General features: G+C 55.2%; 2 protein-coding genes across 2 annotated transcripts in view; one reads left to right on the forward strand and one right to left on the reverse strand.

Moving 5' to 3' along the window:
• The window catches only part of b3galnt2 (beta-1,3-N-acetylgalactosaminyltransferase 2), a 30,999-nt gene extending 26,690 nt beyond the window's left edge, over positions 1-4,309 (forward strand). The window contains exon 12 of the mRNA XM_014157917.3: positions 255-4,309. Coding sequence (XP_014013392.1) covers positions 255-395 — 141 coding nt within the window. The 3' untranslated portion in view covers positions 396-4,309. The remainder of the gene's footprint in view (positions 1-254) is intronic.
• Positions 4,262-24,838, reverse strand: part of ggps1 (geranylgeranyl diphosphate synthase 1) — a 42,487-nt gene continuing 21,910 nt past the window's right edge. The window contains 3 exon segments of the mRNA NM_001141776.1: positions 4,262-5,329; positions 5,718-5,933; positions 6,008-6,172. Of these exon segments, the coding sequence (NP_001135248.1) occupies positions 4,928-5,329; positions 5,718-5,933; positions 6,008-6,172 (783 nt within the window). The 3' untranslated portion in view covers positions 4,262-4,927.

The raw sequence follows: 24,838 nt of genomic DNA on the forward strand, positions 1-24,838 counted from the left end.
GAAATACCAGGTAAAGAACCAGATGATACGACTATAGTATGAATACCAGGTAAAGAACACTAGTATAGTAGAAATACCAGGTAACGAACCTAGTTTGGTAGCCTACCTGAAAACAGTCACCCTAACCAACCAGCTCATGCTATTCACCTTGGTTGTTAACACGAATGCCAGTTAGCATTGATAGACCTTCATAAACCTAACCCTAGTTGTCTGATTGTTGTCTGATGATTGTGTTGTTGTTGTTCTCTCCCCAGGATGCAGGCTGGCTGTGTGAGAAGGAGTGCTACCAGGACATGCTGTCATCCCCCCAACATTCCCCCGAGGAGCTCCGTTCGCTCTGGGCTAGAAAGAGGGCCTGCGGGGACCCCTGTGGATGTCCCTGGGGACACAGCTAATGTTAGCTAAGAGTCTGGGAAGGTAGTTGGCTAAGAGTCTGGGAAGGTAGTTGGCTAAGAGTCTGGGAAGGTAGTTGGCTAAGAGTCTGGGAAGGTAGTTGGCTAAGAGTCTGGGAAGGTAGTTGGCTAAGAGTCTGGGAAGGTAGTTGGCTAAGAGTCTGGGAAGGTAGTTGGCTAAGAGTCTGGGAAGGTAGTTGGCTAAGAGTCTGCAAACAAGAGCCATGTTGAACACAACTCTAGGTATCATCGTCTCAGTAGGATTGCTGATCTAGGAACAGGCCCCTCCTGTCCATGTTAACTTATTAATTATGATCCAAAATGATAAACTGATCCTAGACCATCACTCTGAGACGCTTGACACATACAGCCCTAGGTCTCTACAGTGTACAAAACATTAGGAACACCTTCCTAATATGGAGTTGCACCCATTCAAAGGAACTTAAATCTTTTGTCTTGCCCATTCACCCTCTGAATGGCATACATACACAATCCATGTCCCAAATATCTCAAGGCTTAAAAATCCTTCTTAAACCTGTCGCCTCTCCTTCATCTACACTGATTTGAAGTGGATTTAACAGGTGACATCATAGCTTTCACCTGGTCAGTCTATGTCAAGGTAAGAGCAGGTGTTCCTAATGTTTTGTACGCTGAGGACTTGAGTGATTGACAGGGACAATGGATACTGGTTTCTGAAAAGTGACATTTCCTGTCAAAGGGCAAGATGCCGGCGTAACCAAATGTAAAATGCTGAATCATGTGGTAGAGACATGGATGACCATGTTAAGGTTGATTCTGCTGGTGTTATTTAGTAAATTATTCTCCCAAACTACTCATCATCAAGCCTCATCAGTATTTGTAGATTTCAAACCAACACCGAGTTTGTTCCATCTAGTGCACTAGTTTAGACCAGAGCCCCCTATATTACCATCTAGTGCACTAGTTTAGACCAGAGCCCCCTATATTACCATCTAGTGCACTAGTTTAGACCAGAGCCCCCTATATTACCATCTAGTGCACTAGTTTAGACCAGAGCCCCCTATATTACCATCTAGTGCACTAGTTTAGACCAGAGCCCCTCATATTACCATCTAGTGCACTAGTTTAGATGTATTTGGGACACGGTCAGGGTTTGTGAAACGATGTACAGTACTATACCAACCCATTGGTGGCACCACATACATATAAACGACTGTAATCCAAAGAAAGGTTTTTTATCTAAACCATTTATTCACCTGATAATGATACTAAATGAATTTGTTCAACACATTTTTTGTAGATATGTGGAAGACCTCTAGATGAATGTAATGCGCAGTCCCAAATGGCACCCCATTACCTAGCTAGTGCACTACTTTTGGCCAGAGCCCTACTGAAGAGGGAATAGGGTCCCATTTGGGACGGTGATGCAGGAAGCACGTGATCAATTGAGCACATTCTAGATTGGTCAATAAAAAAAAAATCACCTCGCAGAAACAACGGTGTTCTTTTGTTAATTAATTTCATGGATGGAACTTTTTTTTTTTTTCATTACGATGGTACAACATGGCCAGTAATCAAGTAGCACTGGTAATTTGTGATTTCCCTATATAGTGCACTACTTTTTTACCAGAGTTGTATGGGGCCTAGTAGTGTACAATATAGGGTGCCATTTGGCTTCAGTGCCGATGGACCAGATTTTTCACCTAGTCGGCTCGGGGTTTCGAACCAGCGGCCCTTGGGTTACACCGTGTGTATTAGCCTCTTCTCTCCGCCAGCCAACAGAGTCAACCCCATGCTGAGCGTCTCTTAGATGATTGTGGTAGCCCGTACTGTCAGGCTGCCTGGTACGGAAACTCCACCAGGACACCATTGGTCACACTGCCTGACTTCCAGGACACCTACAACACCAGTTGTCGCAGGAAGGGCCAAGACGATCATCAAGGACCTGAGCCAACTCCTGTTCTCCCCGCTTCCATCACTCTGACGCCGGCAGTACAGGAACATCATGGATAAAACTAAGACACTGGTCAATAGCTTCTACCCCCAGACCACCAGGCTGCTGAATATAGATACTACTAGCTTCTACCCCCAGACCATCAGGCTGCTGAATACACTACTAGCTTCTACCCCCAGACCATCAGGCTGCTGAAATGATACTACTAGCTTCTACCCCCCAGACCATCAGACTGCTGAATAGATGCTTCTACCATCAGGCTTCTGAATAGACACTACTAGCTTCTACCCCCAGACCATCAGGCTGCTGAATATATATACTACTAGCTTCTACCCCCAGACCATCAGGCTGCTGAATATAGATACTACTAGCTTCTACCCCCAGACCATCAGGCTGCTGAATATAGATACTTCTGGCTTCTACCCCCAGACCATCAGACTGCTGAATAGATGCTTCTACCCCCAGACCATCAGGCTTCTGAATATAGATACTACTAGCTTCTACCCCCAGACCATCAGGCTGCTGAATACACTACTAGCTTCTACCCCCAGACCATCAGGCTGCTGAATATAGATACTACTAGCTTCTACCCCCAGACCATCAGGCTGCTGAATATAGATACTACTAGCTTCTACCCCCAGACCATCAGGCTGCTGAATATAGATACTACTAGCTTCTACCCCCAGACCATCAGGCTGCTGAATATAGATACTACTAGCTTCTAACCCCAGACCATCAGGCTGCTGAATATAGATACTACTAGCTTCTACCATCAGGCTGCTGAATATAGATACTACTAGCTTCTACCCCCAGACCATCAGGCTGCTGGGTAGAGAGGGGATGAGCAGGATGGCCTTTTTTTTTAGATATATTTTTCCTTTTATGATCGCTGGAGTCAAATGTGAAACTAGTCGTCATGGCAACACGCAGAAGTGTATCAACTTTCCCCCCACAGTGAACTTTATGAAAACGCTGCCATTGTGTGGAATAAATCATATCAATTCTATGGCCTTTTAACTTGAAGGGATGAAAACTTGGGAAATGGGGACATATGAGTATGTGCTGAAGATGCAAAATATTACGCAAAGAAAGTTATACCAAATGTTCCCTTTAGGTACTCTACAAGGTTTTACATGATATACCCTGACTCTCTGTTCCCTATTTCTACCATGTTAAATAATTATTAGACCGTTGGCAGGCCTAATAACCACACATACTTAATTGAATGTTACGGCAAAAATTTTGATTTCAGCCTAAATAGACCCAATTGTAATTATTTTTCATGACATTGCCATTACCAGTTATTTGTTTATATTGCTTTTTTTTCAGAAAGGTCTGGAACTCACCTTTCTGGTGAACATAGTTATACATTGCTGATGTGTACTCACGTCTGAGGGCTCAAGCTCAAATACATAAAATACCAAATGTTTTCCTATTCAACAAAAGTAGGGCAATAGGGCTTGAAATGACATACTATATTTAGAAAGCATTTCAGTCACATAACTGTCAAATAAACATGATCCTACTTTGTGATGAGAAAATCTGTTGTCCATCAAGTGGGAAGGTTTTCAGCAGTTTAATTAAATTTACTGGGGGGGGGGGAGAGAAAGGGAGACACACCTGCATAAGGAAGTGTTTTGGAAAAGTGTACATTTCCCAAGTCTGAATCGGGCCCTTTGACTAGTCTCATCCCCTTAAGGTGTCACTTGGGACCCAAACCCCTCGCCTGGTGTAGCAGGGACCGGTCTGGTTGGGAGGATCCCTGGGAAACATTAGCAGGTGTTAGAGAGGACTATCCTGGCTAAGGGCTGGATTAAATTAGTATTTCTGATTAAGCCAACATGCAGAGTTTATCGTGTAAGCAGTCTCTGCATGCGTGGGAACATTGATTCAAATGTAAAAACAGCGATAAGGATTTAATTTAAAATGAAATGTCATTTGTCAAAAGGTTTTATTCAATAAATTCATGTTTGTTACATATGCACTTTACAGTATCAATGTAATCGAATTGAGAAAATGCTGTGTTGCAGGTGAAACATCTGGAGACAAAGGCGTTGAACCAGATACGCACTTCAACTTTAGGTGAAAGTAGCAGACAATAACCAAACACATCCATAGAACAGAGTATACATTCATTCATCTAATATGTACACGAACATCCCGCTGGTAGTATCATCCTCAGAAATCTGACCTCATTTTCTTCTACACCTCATTGACACTTGGCATTCACTAAACACTAAAGCCGGGAACTAACTTCCATTTAGTATTGAAATAAAATAAACTTTTGTAAGCTGCAAGTAACACTACAAAAATGTAAGAGACAGCATTCTTCGGACAAGTCATGTGATGAACATATCTCCTCTCCTCCATATTTATAATGATGCATGTGTGTTATGTTTGACATTTGTCTAGAGTACTAGAAAGACAAGGTTTGTGAAGCTGTGAGTTCTTGGTTTGGTATAGTCGTCATGCTCAGAGGGACTGTATAATCCAGCCGTGTGACAGTGTGGTGAGCATGATATCTGTGTGGCTCGACCACGGAACTGACCCCTGTTTGATAGATGTGTATCAGGTCAGTGTAAATGACTGAAGATAGGTGTGGTCAGTCCTCTTTAGGGCCAGCCTTTGTCTCAGGCTCCCTAAACATCTTACTGAGGTGTTTCACTAACCCCTCCAGCTCAGGGTTTCCCCCCAGATCTGTGATAAGGCGGTATGCCTCGGCCTCCAGCCCTCTCAGGGTCTCTCTGGTGTAGGCGAAGGAGCCCACCTTCTCCAGGTAGTCCACACAGTATCTCTTAATGTCCACGTTCTCCGTCCGCTGTCTCAGGATGTTCTGGACCTGAGTGCTCTCTGGACGGGACCAGATGGCGTGGATGGTGGGGAAGGAGAATTTCCCCTCGGTCAGATCCTCACAGAAGGACTTGTTCTCACTGTACTCTGCTGAGTTCAGGTTTGCGTAGTCGTCTCTGATCTGGAAGAAGAGTCCTAACGTATCCAGGAGAGGCTAGAGGGGTCAAAAGTCAAATCACATGAAAAAGTTTTTCAGAAAGCCCTTTTATCAGCAGTTGTCACAAAGTGCTTAACAAATACCCCGCCTAAAAACACCAAATAGCAAGGAACAAAGATGCAAAACTCTATAGGAACCACTAGGCTCCCAGGGGTGGCCTGTCAATCCAATACACACGGGATAGAGCACACAGTATGCATAACTGCATTACAAAGCTGTCCTCTCATCATTTTGCTATAAAAAGTTCATAAAATGTGACTTGCTTCAGCTGTCCGAAATGTTTATTTTTTTAATCGTAGCCAAATAAGTTTAGAAGATGAAATTCCAAGTGTTGAAACATTAACAGCAACACAGAAAATAAAATAGTCAAAGTAATAAAATGTACCTTAAGGTCTCGTTTCCAGCCAGAGAACAGCTGCATGAGCCCCACGGCCAGGCCAAACAGACCCCCCGTCTTCTGGAGAACCATGGTACGGTACTGGCTCTCTGTGGGACAGGTGTAGGTGTCCCTCCAGTGGATGTCTAGGCCCTGGCCACGGTGCAGCTCCAACAGCTGTCTGGTGAACACATGCACCGCCTCGGGGTGATCCAGGGTTAGGACCTAATAATACATGGGGTTATAACGCTGTCGTCTGGTGAACACGCTGATCAAAATCAACCAATCAGTGACTCTACCTTCTCCAGTCCCAGGAAGTAGACGTAGTTGGCAGAGTTGATAACAGAGGGGACGCCGTAGATGCTGTGGGCTACAGGGAAACCTCTCCTCAGTGTAGAACTGTCCTCAATGTCATCTATCAAGAGACTGGCGTTGTGCAGCATCTCTGTCACTTCTATGATCACCTAGACAAGAGACATTTGGTTTCTAATAGCTGTTTAACATGTGGAATCATACGTTTGTTTTGGTTTATACAGTACCAGTCAAAAACTTTGGACACACCTACTCATTGAAGGGTTTTTCTTTAATAAAAAAAAAACGATTTTCTACATTGCAGAATAATAGTGAAGACATCAAAACTATGAAATAACACATATGGAATCATGTACTAACCAAAAAAAAAAAAAAAGGTGTTAAACAAATTGATTTGAGATTATTCAAAGTAGCCACCCTTTGCCTTGATGACAACTTGTAAAAAAAAATTGTGTCCAAACTTTTGACTGGAACGTATTCTGTATGTATATTGTTTCTTCTCTCAGAGGAACAGGACACAAGCGGAAAACAAAATCCCTCCTCTATGGTTGATAGCATCTCAACAGGTGTCCCCATCTGGTCTATTCATGTCAAGATATTATACATGCACATTGAGTTAATCACATAGGTTTTATAAAAAAAACATTCTTACATCAGCAGTTTTCAAAGTGCTTTACAGATACCCAGACAAAACACAACAACAAGCAAGCAATGCAGAAGCCCAGTTGCCAGGAAAAACTCCCGAGAAGTTGTAGTCACAGGTCAGAAGAGACTTTACAGGTCTCCACTGCTGAGTTACCAGTCTTGCCATGTTCAGAGTCCTGCTGTGCTACAGCTATTCTCCAGTAGGGGGAGCTAGCTGACAAGGCTGCACTGTGTGGGAGGGAATGTAATTTGGAGAGAGAGAGATTGAGATTCACTGAGTAGGCAGGCAGACAGTGAATATGGAGCTCTGCATTGGGTGAAGCTAAGGACAACAGACCTCTCTCCCCTCATCCTTCTAGATCTATCCGTTGCCTTGGACACCGTGTACCATCAGATCCTCCTCTCCACCCTCTCCGGGCTGGGCTTCTCATCCTCTCTCAGATCCTCCTCTCCACCCTCTCAGGGCTGGGCGTCTCATCCTCTCTCAGATCCTCCTCTCCACCCTCTCCGGGCTGAGCGTCTCAGGCTCTCAGATCCTCCTCGCCACCCTCTCCGGGCTGGGCGTCTCAGGCTCTATCAGATCCTCCTCTCCACCCTCTCCGGGCTGGGCGTCTCAGGCTCTCTCAGATCCTCCTCGCCACCCTCTCCGGGCTGGGCGTCTCAGGCTCTATCAGATCCTCCTCGCCACCCTCTCAGGGCTGGGCGTCTCAGGCTCTATCAGATCCTCCTCTCCACCCTCTCAGGGCTGGGCGTCTCAGGCTCTATCAGATCCTCCTCTCCACCCTCTCAGGGCTGGGCGTCTCAGGCTCTATCAGATCCTCCTCTCAGGGCTGGGCGTCTCAGGCTCTATCAGATCCTCTCAGGGCTGGGCGTCTCATCCTCTCTCAGATCCTCCTCTCCACCCTCTCAGGGCTGGGCATCTCAGGCTCTGCACACTCCTGGATTGTATCCTACCTGGCAGGTCTCTCCTACTAGGCGACGTGGAGAGGATTTGGGTCTGCACCCCGTCTCACCTTGTCTTTTCCCCTTTTGCTAAAAAAAAAGAATTGAGGGAAAATGTGTCCTCTCACCTAGCCATCTAAATGTGTTGTGTTGTCTCACCTAGCCATCTAAATGTGTTGTGTTGTCTCACCTAGCCATCTAAATGTGTTGTGTCACCTAGCCATCTAAATGTGATGTGTTGTCTCACCTAGCCATCTAAATGTGTTGTCGTCTCACCTAGCCATCTAAATGTGATGTGTGTTGTTCTCACCTAGCCATCTAAATGTGTTGTCGTCTCACCTAACCATCTAAATGTGCTGTGTGTTGTCGTCTCACCTAGCCATCTAAATGTGTTGGGTTGTTGTCTCACCTAGCCATCTAACCTAGCCATCTAAATGTGTTGTGTTGTCTCACCTAGCCATCTAAGTGTGTTGTTGTCTCACCTAGCCATCTAAATGTGTTGTGTGTTGTTGTCTCACCTAGCCATCTAAATGTGTTCTCACCTAGCCATCTAAATGTGTTGTGTGTTGTTGTCTCACCTAGCCATCTAAATGTGTTGTGTGTTGTTGTCTCACCTAGCCATCTTAAGAATGCACTAATCGTAAGTCGCTCTGGATAATGATTCATACGTAAAATGCAGTAAAAATTTAACTATACATAATAATATACGCCATTTAGCAGACACTTTTATCCAAAGCGACTTAGTCACGTGTGCATACATTTTCCATACGAGTGGCCCCAGCGGGAATCAAACCCACGGCCCTTTCCGTTGCAAGCGTCATGCTCTACCAACTCAGCCTCACAGAACCACCTGGCTGGTGGGTCAGGGACGAGACGGGCACCGTAGTGCTACTGTAGGTCCCCATTCCATATATAGTGCACTACTTTTAAAACAGTGGTTTAACCTTTTTCCCTGGTCAAAAGTAGTGCACTTTCATAGGGTGCCATTTTGTACATGCATAGCTGTCGGTGGACATAAAGTACAGACGAAGTGTCCATCTTGTTAGATTTGTAGTTTAGGAACTTAGCCTGTTGAAAATAATATGTATTTGTTAGAGAGGGAGAGAAAAAAAAGCTATATTTTTTTGTTAATTTAAAACGGGGGAGGGGTGGGCAACTCCAGTCCTGGAGGGCATGATTGGTATAACACCTTTTCTCCATCCCTAGCAAACACAGCTGATTAATCACATTGCATTTTTAACTGAAGATCATGATTAGGTGATTATTGGGAGTCAGGTGTGTTAGCTGGGACTGGGGGCAAAACTGTGACACCAAATCAGACCATCGAGGACTGGAATTGCCCCCCCCCCCCCCCGATTTCAAACGAGTAAATGGCAGTGATTTGTACAAGTAGAGGGCAGCCTGTCAGCCCAGAACCAGACATGTCTCTTTGCCACAGCCAGGGGGCGCACTGTCCAAAAACAGCTCCAGGCAGAGTATAGACGTGTCATGTCTCTCTGCCACAGCCAGGGGGCGCACTGTCAGAAAACAGCTCCAGCCAGAAAGAGAAAGTGTCTGTATAATGCCTGGTTTTTCACTAACCCTCAACCTCAGGTCTCCTAACCTCAGTCAGGTCTCCTAACCTCAGTCAGGTCTCCTAACCTCAGTCAGGTCTCCTAACCTCAGTCAGGTCTCCTAACCTCAGTCAGGTCTCCTAACCTCAGTCAGGTCTCCTAACCTCAGTCAGGTCTCCTAACCTGGTACGTTAATTGTTCGACCCTGCTACGAAAAAAGTCACTTCGGTATCGAAGTGGTGTGAAAAGACTGTTTCCCTTATTACGAAGCTAGAAACATTACAGACATGAATGTTCCCATGTCCTTGTCTGTTAAAATGCCCACTGGGCTAACCAATGTAGCAAAACATTTTGCAACGGAAAAATGTTTCTCCCTCTCCCGGTTTCAGTCTGTTTACTTTTGTTTGGTGTCAAGTCAATACGACCCAGTTGTCCTGTCAGGGTGGCGAAACAGGGCTTTACTGGGAGGTGATTCAGAAGACAGCAGGCTGCCATGGTCCTGTCAGGGTGGCGGAACAGGGCTTTACTGGGAGGTGATTCAGAAGACAGCAGGCTGCCATGGTCCTGTCAAGGTGGCGGAACAGGGCTTTACTGGGAGGTGATTCAGAAGACAGCAGGCTGCCATGGTCCTGTCAGGGTGGCGGAACAGGGCTTTACTGGGAGGTGATTCAGAAGACAGCAGGCTGCCATGGTCCTGTCAAGGTGGCGGAACAGGGCTTTACTGGGAGGTGATTCAGAAGACAGGTGCTGTGGCCTGGTAATCAAAGTGGTGTACGTGTCTGTGTAAAACTGCCTTTTTTCAAGGACAGTAAAACCAAAAACTCCACACACTTCAGCTGAATAGAAAAGGGTAAACCTAGACAAATGTACATCTGCAAGTCAATTCAGAGAACAGACGGGGAGACTATATAAATGTTATCTAGGAGGAGAATCTTTCGATTACAAACTCTAGAATGAGGATTTGGAGCACCCCACTCCACCCCACCCCACTTAATCCCACAACACCCACTTTATCCCACCCCACAAAATCCCACCCCACTTAATCCCACAACACCCCACTTTATCCCATCCCACAACACCCCACTTAATCCCACCCCACAACACCCCACTTAATCCCACCCCACAACACCCCACTTAATCCCACCCCACAACACTCCACTTAATCCCACCCCACTTAATCACACCCCACCCCATTCCATCAAACCCCACCCCACAGCTCCCCTGACCCCTACACTACTAGCCCACAGAGCTCCCCTGACCCCTACACTACTAGCCCACAGAGCTCCCCTGACCCCTACACTACTAGCCCACAGAGCTCCCCTGACCACTAAACTACTAACCCAGAGCTCACCTGACCCCTACACTACTAACCCACAGAGCTCCCCTGACCCCTACACTACTAGCCCACAGAGCTCCCCTGACCCCTACACTACTAGCCCACAGAGCTCCCCTGACCACTAAACTACTAACCCAGAGCTCACCTGACCCCTACACTACTAACCCACAGAGCTCCCCTGACCCCTACACTACTAGCCCACAGAGCTCCCCTGACCCCTACACTACTAGCCCACAGAGCTCCCCTGACCCCTACACTACTAGCCCACAGAGCTCCCCTGACCCCTACACTACTAGCCCACAGAGCTCCACTGACCCCTACACTACTAGCCCACAGAGCTCCACTGACTCACTGTATACCAACAAACCGCTAGACAGAGCAAAAGGCAACTACTGTACTAATTACTAGCTGCAGTTCCCAGACAGGGCCACAGTACAGAGAACCTCAAGTCAGTCAATATTGTATTGCCAGCTCTAGGCTGGAGGCTGGTAGAGAGGCTGGTAAAGGGTTTTCAGGAGTCAGATGCCTACAGATGGAAGTTTTGGATCATAGGAATAGTAACATGTAAAGAGGTGTGTGTTTCCTGATGGAGAATAAACAAACAGCCGGACAGAGACATGGGTGAACCAGTCACTGGCTTTATCTGGGGTGTGAATCAGTCAGTCACTGGCTTTATCTGGGGTGTGAATCAGTCAGTCACTGGCTGGCTGTATCTGTGCTGTTTCCATGGTGTTGAGGCGACTGACTACACTGCCTGACAGCCACTTGTTAATGATGGCGGCAAGCACGCTCAGTCTGTTGGCCGGGTTCAGGGAGAGTTTACTGCCAAATAAACCATGCTGCTGCGCAGGAGGGGGAGAGGAGAGCGCAGAGAGAGAGAGAGAGAGAGAGAGAGAGAGAGAGAGGAGAGCGCAGAGAGAGAGAGAGAGGAGAGCGCAGAGAGAGAGGAGAGCGCAGAGAGAGAGGAGAGAGAGAGAGAGGAGAGCGCAGAGAGAGAGAGAGAGGAGAGCGCAGAGAGAGGAGAGCGCAGAGAGAGAGAGGAGAGCGCAGAGAGAGCAGAGCCAGCGAGCGAGCGCACAGAGAGCAGAGCCAGCGAGCGAGCGCACAGAGAGAGAGCCAGCGAGCGAGCGCACAGAGAGAGAGCCAGCGAGCGAGCGCACAGAGAGAGAGAGCCAGCGAGCGAGCGCACACAGAGAGAGCCAGCGAGCGAGCGCACAGAGAGAGCGAGCGAGCGAGCGCACAGAGAGAGCGAGCGAGCGAGCGCACAGAGAGAGAGAGCGAGCGAGCGCAGAGAGAGAGAGCGAGCGAGCGAGCGCACAGAGAGAGCGAGAGAGCGAGCGCACAGAGAGAGCGAGAGAGCGAGCGCACAGAGAGAGCGAGAGAGCGAGCGCACAGAGAGAGAGAGCGAGCGCACAGAGAGAGAGAGAGCGAGCGCACAGAGAGAGCGAGAGAGCGCACAGAGAGAGAGAGCGAGCGCACAGAGAGAGCGAGCGAGCGCACAGAGAGAGCGAGCGAGAGCACAGAGAGAGCGAGAGCACAGAGAGAGCGAGCGCACAGAGAGCGAGCGAGAGCACAGAGAGCGAGCGCACAGAGAGAGCGAGCGCACAGAGAGAGAGCGAGCGAGCGAGCGCACAGAGAGAGAGAGAGAGTGAGCGCACAGACAGAGAGCGAGCGAGCGCACAGAGAGAGAGAGCGAGCGAGCGCACAGAGAGAGAGAGCGAGCGAGCGCACAGAGAGAGAGAGCGAGCGCAGAGAGAGAGAGAGCGAGCGCACAGAGAGAGAGAGCGAGCGAGCGCACAGAGAGAGAGAGCGAGCGAGCGCACAGAGAGAGAGAGCGAGCGAGCGCACAGAGAGAGAGAGCGAGCGAGCGCACAGAGAAAGAGAGCGAGCGAGCGCACAGAGAGAGAGAGCGAGCGAGCGCACAGAGAGAGAGAGAGAGCGAGCGCACAGAGAGAGAGAGCGAGCGAGCGCACAGAGAGAGAGAGCGAGCGAGCGCAGAGAGAGAGAGCGAGCGAGCGAGCGCACAGAGAGAGCGAGAGAGCGAGCGCACAGAGAGAGCGAGAGAGCGAGCGCACAGAGAGAGCGAGAGAGCGAGCGCACAGAGAGAGCGAGAGAGCGCACAGAGAGAGAGAGCGAGCGCACAGAGAGAGAGAGAGCGAGCGAGCGCACAGAGAAAGAGAGCGAGCGAGCGCACAGAGAGAGAGAGCGAGCGAGCGCACAGAGAGAGAGAGAGAGCGAGCGCACAGAGAGAGAGAGCGAGCGAGCGCAGAGAGAGAGCGAGCGAGCGAGCGCACAGAGAGAGAGCGAGCGCACAGAGAGAGAGAGCGAGCGCACAGAGAGAGAGAGCGAGCGCACAGAGAGAGAGAGCGAGCGCACAGAGAGAGAGAGAGCGCACAGAGAGAGAGAGCGCACAGAGAGAGAGCGCACAGAGAGAGAGAGCGCACAGAGAGAGAGAGAGCGCACAGAGAGAGAGAGCGCACAGAGAGAGAGCGAGCGAGCGCACAGAGAGAGAGCGAGCGAGCGCACAGAGAGAGAGAGCGAGCGAGCGCACAGAGAGCGAGAGAGCGAGCGCACAGAGAGCGAGAGAGCGAGCGCACAGAGAGAGCGAGCGAGCGAGCGCACAGAGAGAGAGCGAGCGCACAGAGAGAGAGAGAGCGAGCGCACAGAGAGAGAGAGAGCGAGCGCACAGAGACAGAGAGAGCGAGCGCACAGAGAGAGCGAGCGAGCGCACAGAGAGAGCGAGCGAGAGCACAGAGAGAGCGAGCGAGCGCACAGAGAGAGCGAGCGAGCGCACAGAGAGAGAGAGCGAGCGCACAGAGAGAGAGCGAGCGCACAGAGAGAGAGCGAGCGCACAGAGAGAGAGCGAGCGAGCGCACAGAGAGAGAGAGAGAGCGAGCGCACAGAGAGAGAGCGAGCGAGCGCACAGAGAGAGAGAGCGAGCGCACAGAGAGAGCGAGCGAGCGCACAGAGAGAGCGAGCGAGCGCAGAGAGAGAGAGCGCACAGAGAGAGAGAGCGAGCGCACAGAGAGAGAGAGCGAGCGAGCGCACAGAGAGAGAGAGCGAGCGAGCGCACAGAGAGAGAGAGAGCGAGCGCACAGAGAGAGAGAGAGCGAGCGCACAGAGAGAGAGAGCGAGCGAGCGCACAGAGAGAGAGCGAGCGAGCGAGCGCACAGAGAGAGAGCGAGCGCACAGAGAGAGAGAGCGAGCGCACAGAGAGAGAGAGCGAGCGCACAGAGAGAGAGAGCGAGCGCACAGAGAGAGAGAGCGCACAGAGAGAGCGCGCACAGAGAGAGAGAGCGCGCACAGAGAGAGAGCGCGCACAGAGAGAGAGAGCGCACAGAGAGAGAGAGAGCGCACAGAGAGAGAGAGAGCGCACAGAGAGCGAGAGAGCGCACAGAGAGAGAGCGAGCGAGCGCACAGAGAGAGAGCGAGCGAGCGCACAGAGAGAGAGAGCGAGCGAGCGCACAGAGAGAGAGAGCGAGCGAGCGCACAGAGAGAGAGAGCGAGCGAGCGCACAGAGAGAGAGAGCGAGCGAGCGCACAGAGAGAGAGAGCGAGCGAGCGCACAGAGAGAGAGCGAGCGAGCGAGCGCACAGAGAGAGCGAGCGCACAGAGAGAGAGAGCGAGCGCACAGAGAGAGAGAGAGCGCACAGAGAGAGAGAGAGCGCACAGAGAGAGAGAGAGCGCACAGAAAGAGAGAGAGAGAGCGCACAGAGAGAGAGAGAGAGAGCGCACAGAGAGAGAGCGCACAGAGAGAGAGAGCGCACAGAGAGAGAGAGCGCACAGAGAGAGAGAGAGCGCACAGAGAGAGAGAGAGAGCGCACAGAGAGAGAGAGCGCGCACAGAGAGAGAGAGCGCGCACAGAGAGAGAGAGCGCGCACAGAGAGAGAGCGAGCGTGCGCACAGAGAGAGAGCCAGCGAGCGCACAGAGAGAGAGAGCCAGCGAGCGCACAGAGAGAGAGAGCGAGCGAGCGCACAGAGAGAGAGAGCGAGCGAGCGCACAGAGAGAGAGCGAGCGAGCGCACAGAGAGAGAGAGCGAGCGAGCGCACAGAGAGAGAGCGAGCGAGCGCACAGAGAGAGAGCGAGCGAGCGAGCGCACAGAGCGAGCGAGCGAGCGCACAGAGAGAGCGAGCGAGCGCACAGAGAGAGCGAGCGAGCGCACAGAGAGAGAGGGCGAGCGCACAGAGAGAGAGAGGGCACAGAGAGAGAACAGAGAGAGAGAGAGCGAGCGAGGGCACAGAGAGAGAGAGAGCGAGCGAGGGCACAGAGAGAGAGAGAGCGAGCGAGGGCACAGAGAGAGCGAGCGAGCGCACAGAGAAAGAGAACGAGCGATGGCACAGAGAAAGAGAGCGAGCGAGCGCACAGAGAGAGAGCGAGCGAGCGCACAGAGAGAAAGCGAGCGAGCACAGAGAGAGAGCGAGCGAGCGCACAGAGAGAGAGCGAGCGAGCGCACAGAGAGAGCGAGCGAGCGCACAGAGAGAGCGAGCGAGTGCACAGAGAGAGAGAGCGAGCGAGCGCACAGAGAGAGCGAGCGCACAGAGAGAGCGAGCGCACAGAGAGAGAGCGAGAGAGCGAGCGCACAGAGAGAGAGCGAGCGAGCGAGCGCACAGAGAGAGAGAGCGAGCGCACAGAGAGAGAGAGCGAGCGCACAGAGAGAGAGCGAGCGCACAGAGAGAGAGAGAGCGAGCGCACAGAGAGAGAGAGCGAGCGCACAGAGACAGAGAGAGAGCGAGCGCACAGAGAGAGAGAGCGAGCGCACAGAGAGAGCGAGCGAGCGCACAGAGAGAGCGAGCGAGCGCACAGAGAGAGCGAGCGCACAGAGAGAGAGAGAGCGAGCGCACAGAGAGAGAGAGCGAGCGCACAGAGAGAGAGCGAGCGAGCGAGCGCACAGAGAGAGAGCGAGCGAGCGAGCGCACAGAGAGAGAGAGAGCGAGCGCACAGAGAGAGAGAGCGAGCGCACAGAGAGAGAGAGAGCGAGCGCACAGAGAGAGAGAGCGAGCGAGCGCACAGAGAGAGCGAGCGAGCGCACAGAGAGAGAGAGAGCGAGCGCACAGAGAGAGAGAGCGAGCGAGCGCACGAGAGAGAGAGAGAGAGCGAGCGAGCGCACAGAGAGAGAGAGAGAGAGAGCGCACAGAGAGAGAGCGAGCGAGCGCACAGAGAGAGAGAGAGCGAGCGCACAGAGAGAGAGCGAGCGAGCGCACAGAGAGAGAGAGAGCGAGCGCACAGAGAGAGAGCGAGCGAGCGCACAGAGAGAGAGAGCGAGCGCACAGAGAGAGAGAGCGAGCGCACAGAGAGAGAGAGCGAGCGCACAGAGAGAGCGAGCGCACAGAGAGAGCGAGAGAGAGAGCGCACAGAGAGAGAGAGCGCACAGAGAGAGAGCGCACAGAGAGAGAGAGCGCACAGAGAGAGAGAGCGCACAGAGAGAGAGAGCGCACAGAGAGAGAGAGCGCACAGAGAGAGAGAGCGAGCGAGCGCACAGAGAGAGAGCGAGCGAGCGCATAGAGAGAGAGAGCGAGCGAGCGCACAGAGAGAGAGCGAGCGCACAGAGAGAGAGCGAGCGAGCGCACAGAGAGAGAGCGAGCGCACAGAGAGAGAGCGAGCGCACAGAGAGAGAGCGAGCGAGTGCACAGAGAGAGAGCGAGCGAGCGCACAGAGAGAGAGCGAGCGCACAGAGAGAGAGAGCGAGCGAGCGCACAGAGAGAGAGAGCGAGCGAGCGCACAGAGAGAGAGAGAGAGCGAGCGAGGGCACAGAGAGAGAGAGAGCGAGCGAGGGCACAGAGAGAGAGAGAGCGAGCGAGCGCACAGAGAGAGAGAGAGCGAGCGAGCGCACAGAGAGAGAGCGAGCGAGCGCACAGAGAGAGCGAGCGAGCGAGCGCACAGAGAGCGAGCGAGCGCACAGAATGAGCGAGCGAGCGAGCGCACAGAGAGCGAGCGAGCGCACAGAAAGAGCGAGCGCACAGAGAGAGCGAGCGCACAGAGAGAGCGAGCGAGCGCACAGAGAGAGAGAGCGAGCGAGCGCACAGAGAGCGCACAGAGAGAGCGCACAGAGAGAGAGAGCGAGCGCACAGAGAGAGAGAGAGAGCGAGCGAGGGCACAGAGAGAGAGAGAGAGCGAGCGCACAGAGAGAGAGCGAGCGAGCGCACAGAGAGAGCGAGCGAGCGAGCGCACAGAGAGCGAGCGAGCGCACAGAATGAGCGAGCGAGCGAGCGCACAGAGAGCGAGCGAGCGCACAGAAAGAGCGAGCGCACAGAGAGAGCGAGCGCACAGAGAGAGCGAGCGAGCGCACAGAGAGAGCGAGCGAGCGAGCGCACAGAGAGAGAGAGAGCGAGCGAGCGCACAGAGAGAGAGCGAGCGAGCGCACAGAGAGAGAGCGAGCGAGCGCACAGAGAGAGCGAGCGAGCGCACAGAGAGAGCGCGAGCGAGCGCACAGAGAGAGCGCGAGCGAGCGCACAGAGAGAGCGCGAGCGAGCGCACAGAGAGAGCGCGAGCGAGCGCACAGAAAGAGCGAGCGAGCGAGCGCACAGAAAGAGCGAGCGAGCGAGCGCACAGAAAGAGCGAGCGAGCGAGCGCACAGAGAGAGCGAGCGAGCGCACAGAGAGAGAGAGCGAGCGAGCGCACAGAGAGAGAGAGAGAGCGAGCGAGCGCACAGAGAGAGAGAGCGCACAGAGAGCGAGCGCACAGAGAGAGCGAGCGAGCGCACAGAGAGAGCGAGCGAGCGCACAGAGCGAGCGCACAGAGAGAGAGAGCGCGAGCGCACAGAGAGAGAGAGAGCGAGCGCACAGAGAGAGAGAGAGAGCGAGCGCACAGAGAGAGAGAGAGCGAGCGCACAGAGAGAGAGCGAGCGCACAGAGAGAGAGAGAGCGAGCGAACGCACAGAGAGAGAGAGAGCGAGCGCACATAGAGAGAGCGAACGCACAGAGAGAGAGAGAGTGAACACACAGAGAAAGAGAGAGAGAGAGAGAGAGCGAACGCACAGAGAGAGAGAGAGCGAACGCACAGAGAGAGAGAGAGCGAGCGAGCGCACAGAGAGGGAGAGCGAGCGAGCGAGCGCACAGAGAGAGAGCGAGCGAGCGCACAAAGAGAGAGAGCGAGCGAGCGCACAGAGAGAGAGAGAGCGAGCGAGCGCACAGAGAGAGAGAGAGCGAGCGAGCGCACAGAGAGAGAGAGAGCGAGCGAGCGCACAGAGAGAGAGAGCGAGCGCACAGAGAGAGAGCGAGCGAGCGCACAGAGAGAGAGCGAGCGAGCGCACAGAGAGAGAGAGAGCGAGCGAGGGCACAGAGAGAGAGAGAGAGCGAGCGAGGGCACAGAGAGAGAGAGAGCGAGCGAGCGCACAGAGAGAGAGCGAGCGAGCGCACAGAGAGCGAGCGAGCGCACAGAGAGCGAGCGAGCGCACAGAGAGCGAGCGAGCGCACAGAAAGAGCGAGCGAGCGCACAGAGAGAGCGAGCGAGCGCACAGAGAGAGCGAGCGAGCGCACAGAGAGAGCGAGCGAGCGCACAGAGAGAGAGAGAGCGAGCGAGCGCACAGAGAGAGCGAGCGAGCGCGAGAGAGAGCGAGCGCACAGAGAGAGAGAGAGCGAGCGCACAGAGAGAGAGAGAGCGAGCGCACAGAGAGAGAGAGAGAGCGAGCGCACAGAGAGCGAGCGCACAGAGAGAGAGAGAGCGAGCGAGTGCACAGAGAGAGAGAGCGAGCGAACGCACAGAGAGAGAGAGAGCGAGCGCACAGAGAGAGAGAGAGAGCGAACGCACAGAGAGAGAGAGAGAGCGAACGCACAGAGAGAGAGAGAGAGAGAGCGAACGCACAGAGAGAGAGAGAGAGAGAGAGCGAACGCACAGAGAGAGAGAGAGAGCGAGAGAGCGAGCGCACAGAGAGAGCGAGAGAGCGAGCGCACAGAGAGAGCGAGAGAGCGAGCGCACAGAGAGAGCGAGAGAGCGCACAGAGAGAGAGAGCGAGCGCACAGAGAGAGAGAGAGCGAGCGAGCGCACAGAGAAAGAGAGCGAGCGAGCGCACAGAGAGAGAGAGCGAGCGAGCGCACAGAGAGAGAGAGAGAGCGAGCGCACAGAGAGAGAGAGCGAGCGAGCGCAGAGAGAGAGCGAGCGAGCGAGCGCACAGAGAGAGAGCGAGCGCACAGAGAGAGAGAGCGAGCGCACAGAGAGAGAGAGCGAGCGCACAGAGAGAGAGAGCGAGCGCACAGAGAGAGAGAGAGCGCACAGAGAGAGAGAGAGCGCACAGAGAGAGAGAGCGCACAGAGAGAGAGCGCACAGAGAGAGAGAGCGCACAGAGAGAGAGAGAGCGCACAGAGAGAGAGAGAGCGCACAGAGAGAGAGCGAGCGAGCGCACAGAGAGAGAGCGAGCGAGCGCACAGAGAGAGAGAGCGAGCGAGCGCACAGAGAGCGAGAGAGCGAGCGCACAGAGAGCGAGAGAGCGAGCGCACAGAGAGAGCGAGCGAGCGAGCGCACAGAGAGAGAGCGAGCGCACAGAGAGAGAGAGAGCGAGCGCACAGAGAGAGAGAGAGCGAGCGCACAGAGACAGAGAGAGCGAGCGCACAGAGACAGAGAGAGCGAGCGCACAGAGAGAGCGAGCGAGCGCACAGAGAGAGCGAGCGAGAGCACAGAGAGAGCGAGCGAGCGCACAGAGAGAGCGAGCGAGCGCACAGAGAGAGAGAGCGAGCGCACAGAGAGAGAGCGAGCGCACAGAGAGAGAGCGAGCGCACAGAGAGAGAGCGAGCGAGCGCACAGAGAGAGAGAGAGAGCGAGCGAGCGCACAGAGAGAGAGAGCGAGCGCACAGAGAGAGCGAGCGAGCGCACAGAGAGAGCGAGCGAGCGCAGAGAGAGAGAGCGCACAGAGAGAGAGAGCGAGCGCACAGAGAGAGAGAGCGAGCGAGCGCACAGAGAGAGAGAGCGAGCGAGCGCACAGAGAGAGAGAGAGCGAGCGCACAGAGAGAGAGAGAGCGAGCGCACAGAGAGAGAGAGCGAGCGAGCGCACAGAGAGAGAGCGAGCGAGCGAGCGCACAGAGAGAGAGCGAGCGCACAGAGAGAGAGAGCGAGCGCACAGAGAGAGAGAGCGAGCGCACAGAGAGAGAGAGAGAGCGCACAGAGAGAGCGCGCACAGAGAGAGAGAGCGCGCACAGAGAGAGAGCGCGCACAGAGAGAGAGAGCGCACAGAGAGAGAGCGCACAGAGAGAGAGAGAGCGCACAGAGAGAGAGAGAGCGCACAGAGAGCGAGAGAGCGCACAGAGAGAGAGCGAGCGAGCGCACAGAGAGAGAGCGAGCGCACAGAGAGAGAGAGCGAGCGAGCGCACAGAGAGAGAGAGCGAGCGAGCGCACAGAGAGAGAGAGCGAGCGAGCGCACAGAGAGAGAGAGCGAGCGAGCGCACAGAGAGAGAGAGCGAGCGAGCGCACAGAGAGAGAGCGAGCGAGCGAGCGCACAGAGAGAGCGAGCGCACAGAGAGAGAGAGCGAGCGCACAGAGAGAGAGAGAGCGCACAGAGAGAGAGAGAGCGCACAGAGAGAGAGAGAGCGCACAGAAAGAGAGAGAGAGAGCGCACAGAGAGAGAGAGAGAGAGCGCACAGAGAGAGAGCGCACAGAGAGAGAGAGCGCACAGAGAGAGAGAGCGCACAGAGAGAGAGAGAGCGCACAGAGAGAGAGAGAGAGCGCACAGAGAGAGAGAGCGCGCACAGAGAGAGAGAGCGCGCACAGAGAGAGAGAGCGCGCACAGAGAGAGAGAGAGCGTGCGCACAGAGAGAGAGCCAGCGAGCGCACAGAGAGAGAGAGCCAGCGAGCGCACAGAGAGAGAGAGCGAGCGAGCGCACAGAGAGAGAGAGCGAGCGAGCGCACAGAGAGAGAGCGAGCGAGCGCACAGAGAGAGAGAGCGAGCGAGCGCACAGAGAGAGAGCGAGCGAGCGCACAGAGAGAGAGCGAGCGAGCGCACAGAGAGAGAGCGAGCGAGCGAGCGCACAGAGCGAGCGAGCGAGCGCACAGAGAGAGCGAGCGAGCGCACAGAGAGAGCGAGCGAGCGCACAGAGAGAGCGAGCGAGCGCACAGAGAGAGAGGGCGAGCGCACAGAGAGAGAGAGGGCACAGAGAGAGAACAGAGAGAGAGAGAGGGCACAGAGAGAGAGAGAGCGAGCGAGGGCACAGAGAGAGAGAGAGCGAGCGAGGGCACAGAGAGAGAGAGAGCGAGCGAGGGCACAGAGAGAGAGAGAGCGAGCGAGGGCACAGAGAGAGCGAGCGAGCGCACAGAGAAAGAGAACGAGCGATGGCACAGAGAAAGAGAGCGAGCGAGCGCACAGAGAGAGAGCGAGCGAGCGCACAGAGAGAAAGCGAGCGAGCACAGAGAGAGAGCGAGCGAGCGCACAGAGAGAGAGCGAGCGAGCGCACAGAGAGAGAGCGAGCGAGCGCACAGAGAGAGCGAGCGAGCGCACAGAGAGAGCGAGCGAGTGCACAGAGAGAGAGAGCGAGCGAGCGCACAGAGAGAGCGAGCGCACAGAGAGAGCGAGCGCACAGAGAGAGAGCGAGAGAGCGAGCGCACAGAGAGAGAGCGAGCGAGCGAGCGCACAGAGAGAGAGAGCGAGCGCACAGAGAGAGAGAGCGAGCGCACAGAGAGAGAGCGAGCGCACAGAGAGAGAGAGAGCGAGCGCACAGAGAGAGAGAGCGAGCGCACAGAGACAGAGAGAGAGCGAGCGCACAGAGAGAGAGAGCGAGCGCACAGAGAGAGCGAGCGAGCGCACAGAGAGAGCGAGCGAGCGCACAGAGAGAGCGAGCGCACAGAGAGAGAGAGAGCGAGCGCACAGAGAGAGAGAGCGAGCGCACAGAGAGAGAGCGAGCGAGCGAGCGCACAGAGAGAGAGCGAGCGAGCGAGCGCACAGAGAGAGAGAGAGCGAGCGCACAGAGAGAGAGAGCGAGCGCACAGAGAGAGAGAGCGAGCGAGCGCACAGAGAGAGCGAGCGAGCGCACAGAGAGAGAGAGAGCGAGCGCACAGAGAGAGAGAGCGAGCGAGCGCACAGAGAGAGAGAGAGAGAGCGAGCGAGCGCACAGAGAGAGAGAGAGAGAGAGCGCACAGAGAGAGAGCGAGCGAGCGCACAGAGAGAGAGAGAGCGAGCGCACAGAGAGAGAGCGAGCGAGCGCACAGAGAGAGAGAGAGCGAGCGCACAGAGAGAGAGCGAGCGAGCGCACAGAGAGAGAGAGCGAGCGCACAGAGAGAGAGAGCGAGCGCACAGAGAGAGAGAGCGAGCGCACAGAGAGAGCGAGCGCACAGAGAGAGCGAGAGAGAGAGCGCACAGAGAGAGAGAGCGCACAGAGAGAGAGCGCACAGAGAGAGAGAGCGCACAGAGAGAGAGAGCGCACAGAGAGAGAGAGCGCACAGAGAGAGAGAGCGCACAGAGAGAGAGAGCGAGCGAGCGCACAGAGAGAGAGCGAGCGAGCGCATAGAGAGAGAGAGCGAGCGAGCGCACAGAGAGAGAGCGAGCGCACAGAGAGAGAGCGAGCGAGCGCACAGAGAGAGAGCGAGCGCACAGAGAGAGAGCGAGCGCACAGAGAGAGAGCGAGCGAGTGCACAGAGAGAGAGCGAGCGAGCGCACAGAGAGAGAGCGAGCGCACAGAGAGAGAGAGCGAGCGAGCGCACAGAGAGAGAGAGCGAGCGAGCGCACAGAGAGAGAGAGAGAGCGAGCGAGGGCACAGAGAGAGAGAGAGCGAGCGAGGGCACAGAGAGAGAGAGAGCGAGCGAGCGCACAGAGAGAGAGAGAGCGAGCGAGCGCACAGAGAGAGAGCGAGCGAGCGCACAGAGAGAGCGAGCGAGCGAGCGCACAGAGAGCGAGCGAGCGCACAGAATGAGCGAGCGAGCGAGCGCACAGAGAGCGAGCGAGCGCACAGAAAGAGCGAGCGCACAGAGAGAGCGAGCGCACAGAGAGAGCGAGCGAGCGCACAGAGAGAGAGAGCGAGCGAGCGCACAGAGAGCGCACAGAGAGAGCGCACAGAGAGAGAGAGCGAGCGCACAGAGAGAGAGAGAGAGCGAGCGAGGGCACAGAGAGAGAGAGAGAGCGAGCGCACAGAGAGAGAGCGAGCGAGCGCACAGAGAGAGCGAGCGAGCGAGCGCACAGAGAGCGAGCGAGCGCACAGAATGAGCGAGCGAGCGAGCGCACAGAGAGCGAGCGAGCGCACAGAAAGAGCGAGCGCACAGAGAGAGCGAGCGCACAGAGAGAGCGAGCGAGCGCACAGAGAGAGCGAGCGAGCGAGCGCACAGAGAGAGAGAGAGCGAGCGAGCGCACAGAGAGAGAGCGAGCGAGCGCACAGAGAGAGAGCGAGCGAGCGCACAGAGAGAGCGAGCGAGCGCACAGAGAGAGCGCGAGCGAGCGCACAGAGAGAGCGCGAGCGAGCGCACAGAAAGAGCGAGCGAGCGAGCGCACAGAAAGAGCGAGCGAGCGAGCGCACAGAAAGAGCGAGCGAGCGAGCGCACAGAGAGAGCGAGCGAGCGCACAGAGAGAGAGAGCGAGCGAGCGCACAGAGAGAGAGAGAGAGCGAGCGAGCGCACAGAGAGAGAGAGCGCACAGAGAGCGAGCGCACAGAGAGAGCGAGCGAGCGCACAGAGAGAGCGAGCGAGCGCACAGAGCGAGCGCACAGAGAGAGAGAGCGCGAGCGCACAGAGAGAGAGAGAGCGAGCGCACAGAGAGAGAGAGAGCGAGCGCACAGAGAGAGAGAGAGAGCGAGCGCACAGAGAGAGAGAGAGCGAGCGCACAGAGAGAGAGCGAGCGCACAGAGAGAGAGAGAGCGAGCGAACGCACAGAGAGAGAGAGAGCGAGCGCACATAGAGAGAGCGAACGCACAGAGAGAGAGAGAGTGAACACACAGAGAAAGAGAGAGAGAGAGAGAGAGCGAACGCACAGAGAGAGAGAGAGCGAACGCACAGAGAGAGAGAGAGCGAGCGAGCGCACAGAGAGGGAGAGCGAGCGAGCGAGCGCACAGAGAGAGAGCGAGCGAGCGCACAAAGAGAGAGAGCGAGCGAGCGCACAGAGAGAGAGAGAGCGAGCGAGCGCACAGAGAGAGAGAGAGAGCGAGCGAGCGCACAGAGAGAGAGAGAGCGAGCGAGCGCACAGAGAGAGAGAGCGAGCGCACAGAGAGAGAGCGAGCGAGCGCACAGAGAGAGAGCGAGCGAGCGCACAGAGAGAGAGAGAGCGAGCGAGGGCACAGAGAGAGAGAGAGAGCGAGCGAGGGCACAGAGAGAGAGAGAGCGAGCGAGCGCACAGAGAGAGAGCGAGCGAGCGCACAGAGAGCGAGCGAGCGCACAGAGAGCGAGCGAGCGCACAGAGAGCGAGCGAGCGCACAGAAAGAGCGAGCGAGCGCACAGAGAGAGCGAGCGAGCGCACAGAGAGAGCGAGCGAGCGCACAGAGAGAGCGAGCGAGCGCACAGAGAGAGAGAGAGCGAGCGAGCGCACAGAGAGAGCGAGCGAGCGCGAGAGAGAGCGAGCGCACAGAGAGAGAGAGAGCGAGCGCACAGAGAGAGAGAGAGCGAGCGCACAGAGAGAGAGAGAGAGCGAGCGCACAGAGAGCGAGCGCACAGAGAGAGAGAGAGCGAGCGAGTGCACAGAGAGAGAGAGCGAGCGAACGCACAGAGAGAGAGAGAGCGAGCGCACAGAGAGAGAGAGAGAGAGAGAGCGAACGCACAGAGAGAGAGAGAGAGAGAGTGAACGCACAGAGAGAGAGAGAGAGAGAGAGCGAACGCACAGAGAGAGAGAGAGAGAGAGAGAGCGAACGCACAGAGAGAGAGAGAGCGAACGCACAGAGAGAGAGCGAGCAAGCGCACAGAGAGGGAGAGCGAGCGAGCGAGCGCACAGAGAGAGAGAGAGAGCGAGCGAGCGCACAAAGAGAGAGAGAGAGCGAGCGAGCGCACAGAGAGAGAGAGAGCGAGCGCACAGAGAGAGAGAGCGAGCGAGCGCACAGAGAGAGAGAGAGAGCGAGCGAGCGCACAGAGAGAGAGAGAGAGCGAGCGAGCGCACAGAGAGAGAGAGCGAGCGAGCGCACAGAGAGCGCACAGAGAGAGCGCACAGAGAGAGAGAGCGAGCGAGGGCACAGAGAGAGAGAGAGAGCGAGCGAGGGCACAGAGAGAGAGAGAGCGAGCGAGCGCACAGAGAGAGAGCGAGCGAGCGCACAGAGAGAGCGAGCGAGCGAGCGCACAGAGAGCGAGCGAGCGCACAGAATGAGCGAGCGAGCGAGCGCACAGAGAGCGAGCGAGCGCACAGAAAGAGCGAGCGCACAGAGAGAGAGAGAGCGAGCGAGCGCACAGAGAGAGAGCGAGCGAGCGCACAGAGAGAGAGAGAGAGAGAGCGAGCGAGCGCACAGAGAGAGAGAGAG

This window comes from Salmo salar, chromosome 19, assembly GCF_965601325.2.
Source record: "Salmo salar chromosome 19, fSalSal1, whole genome shotgun sequence".
NCBI classification, from domain to species: Eukaryota; Metazoa; Chordata; class Actinopteri; order Salmoniformes; family Salmonidae; genus Salmo; species Salmo salar.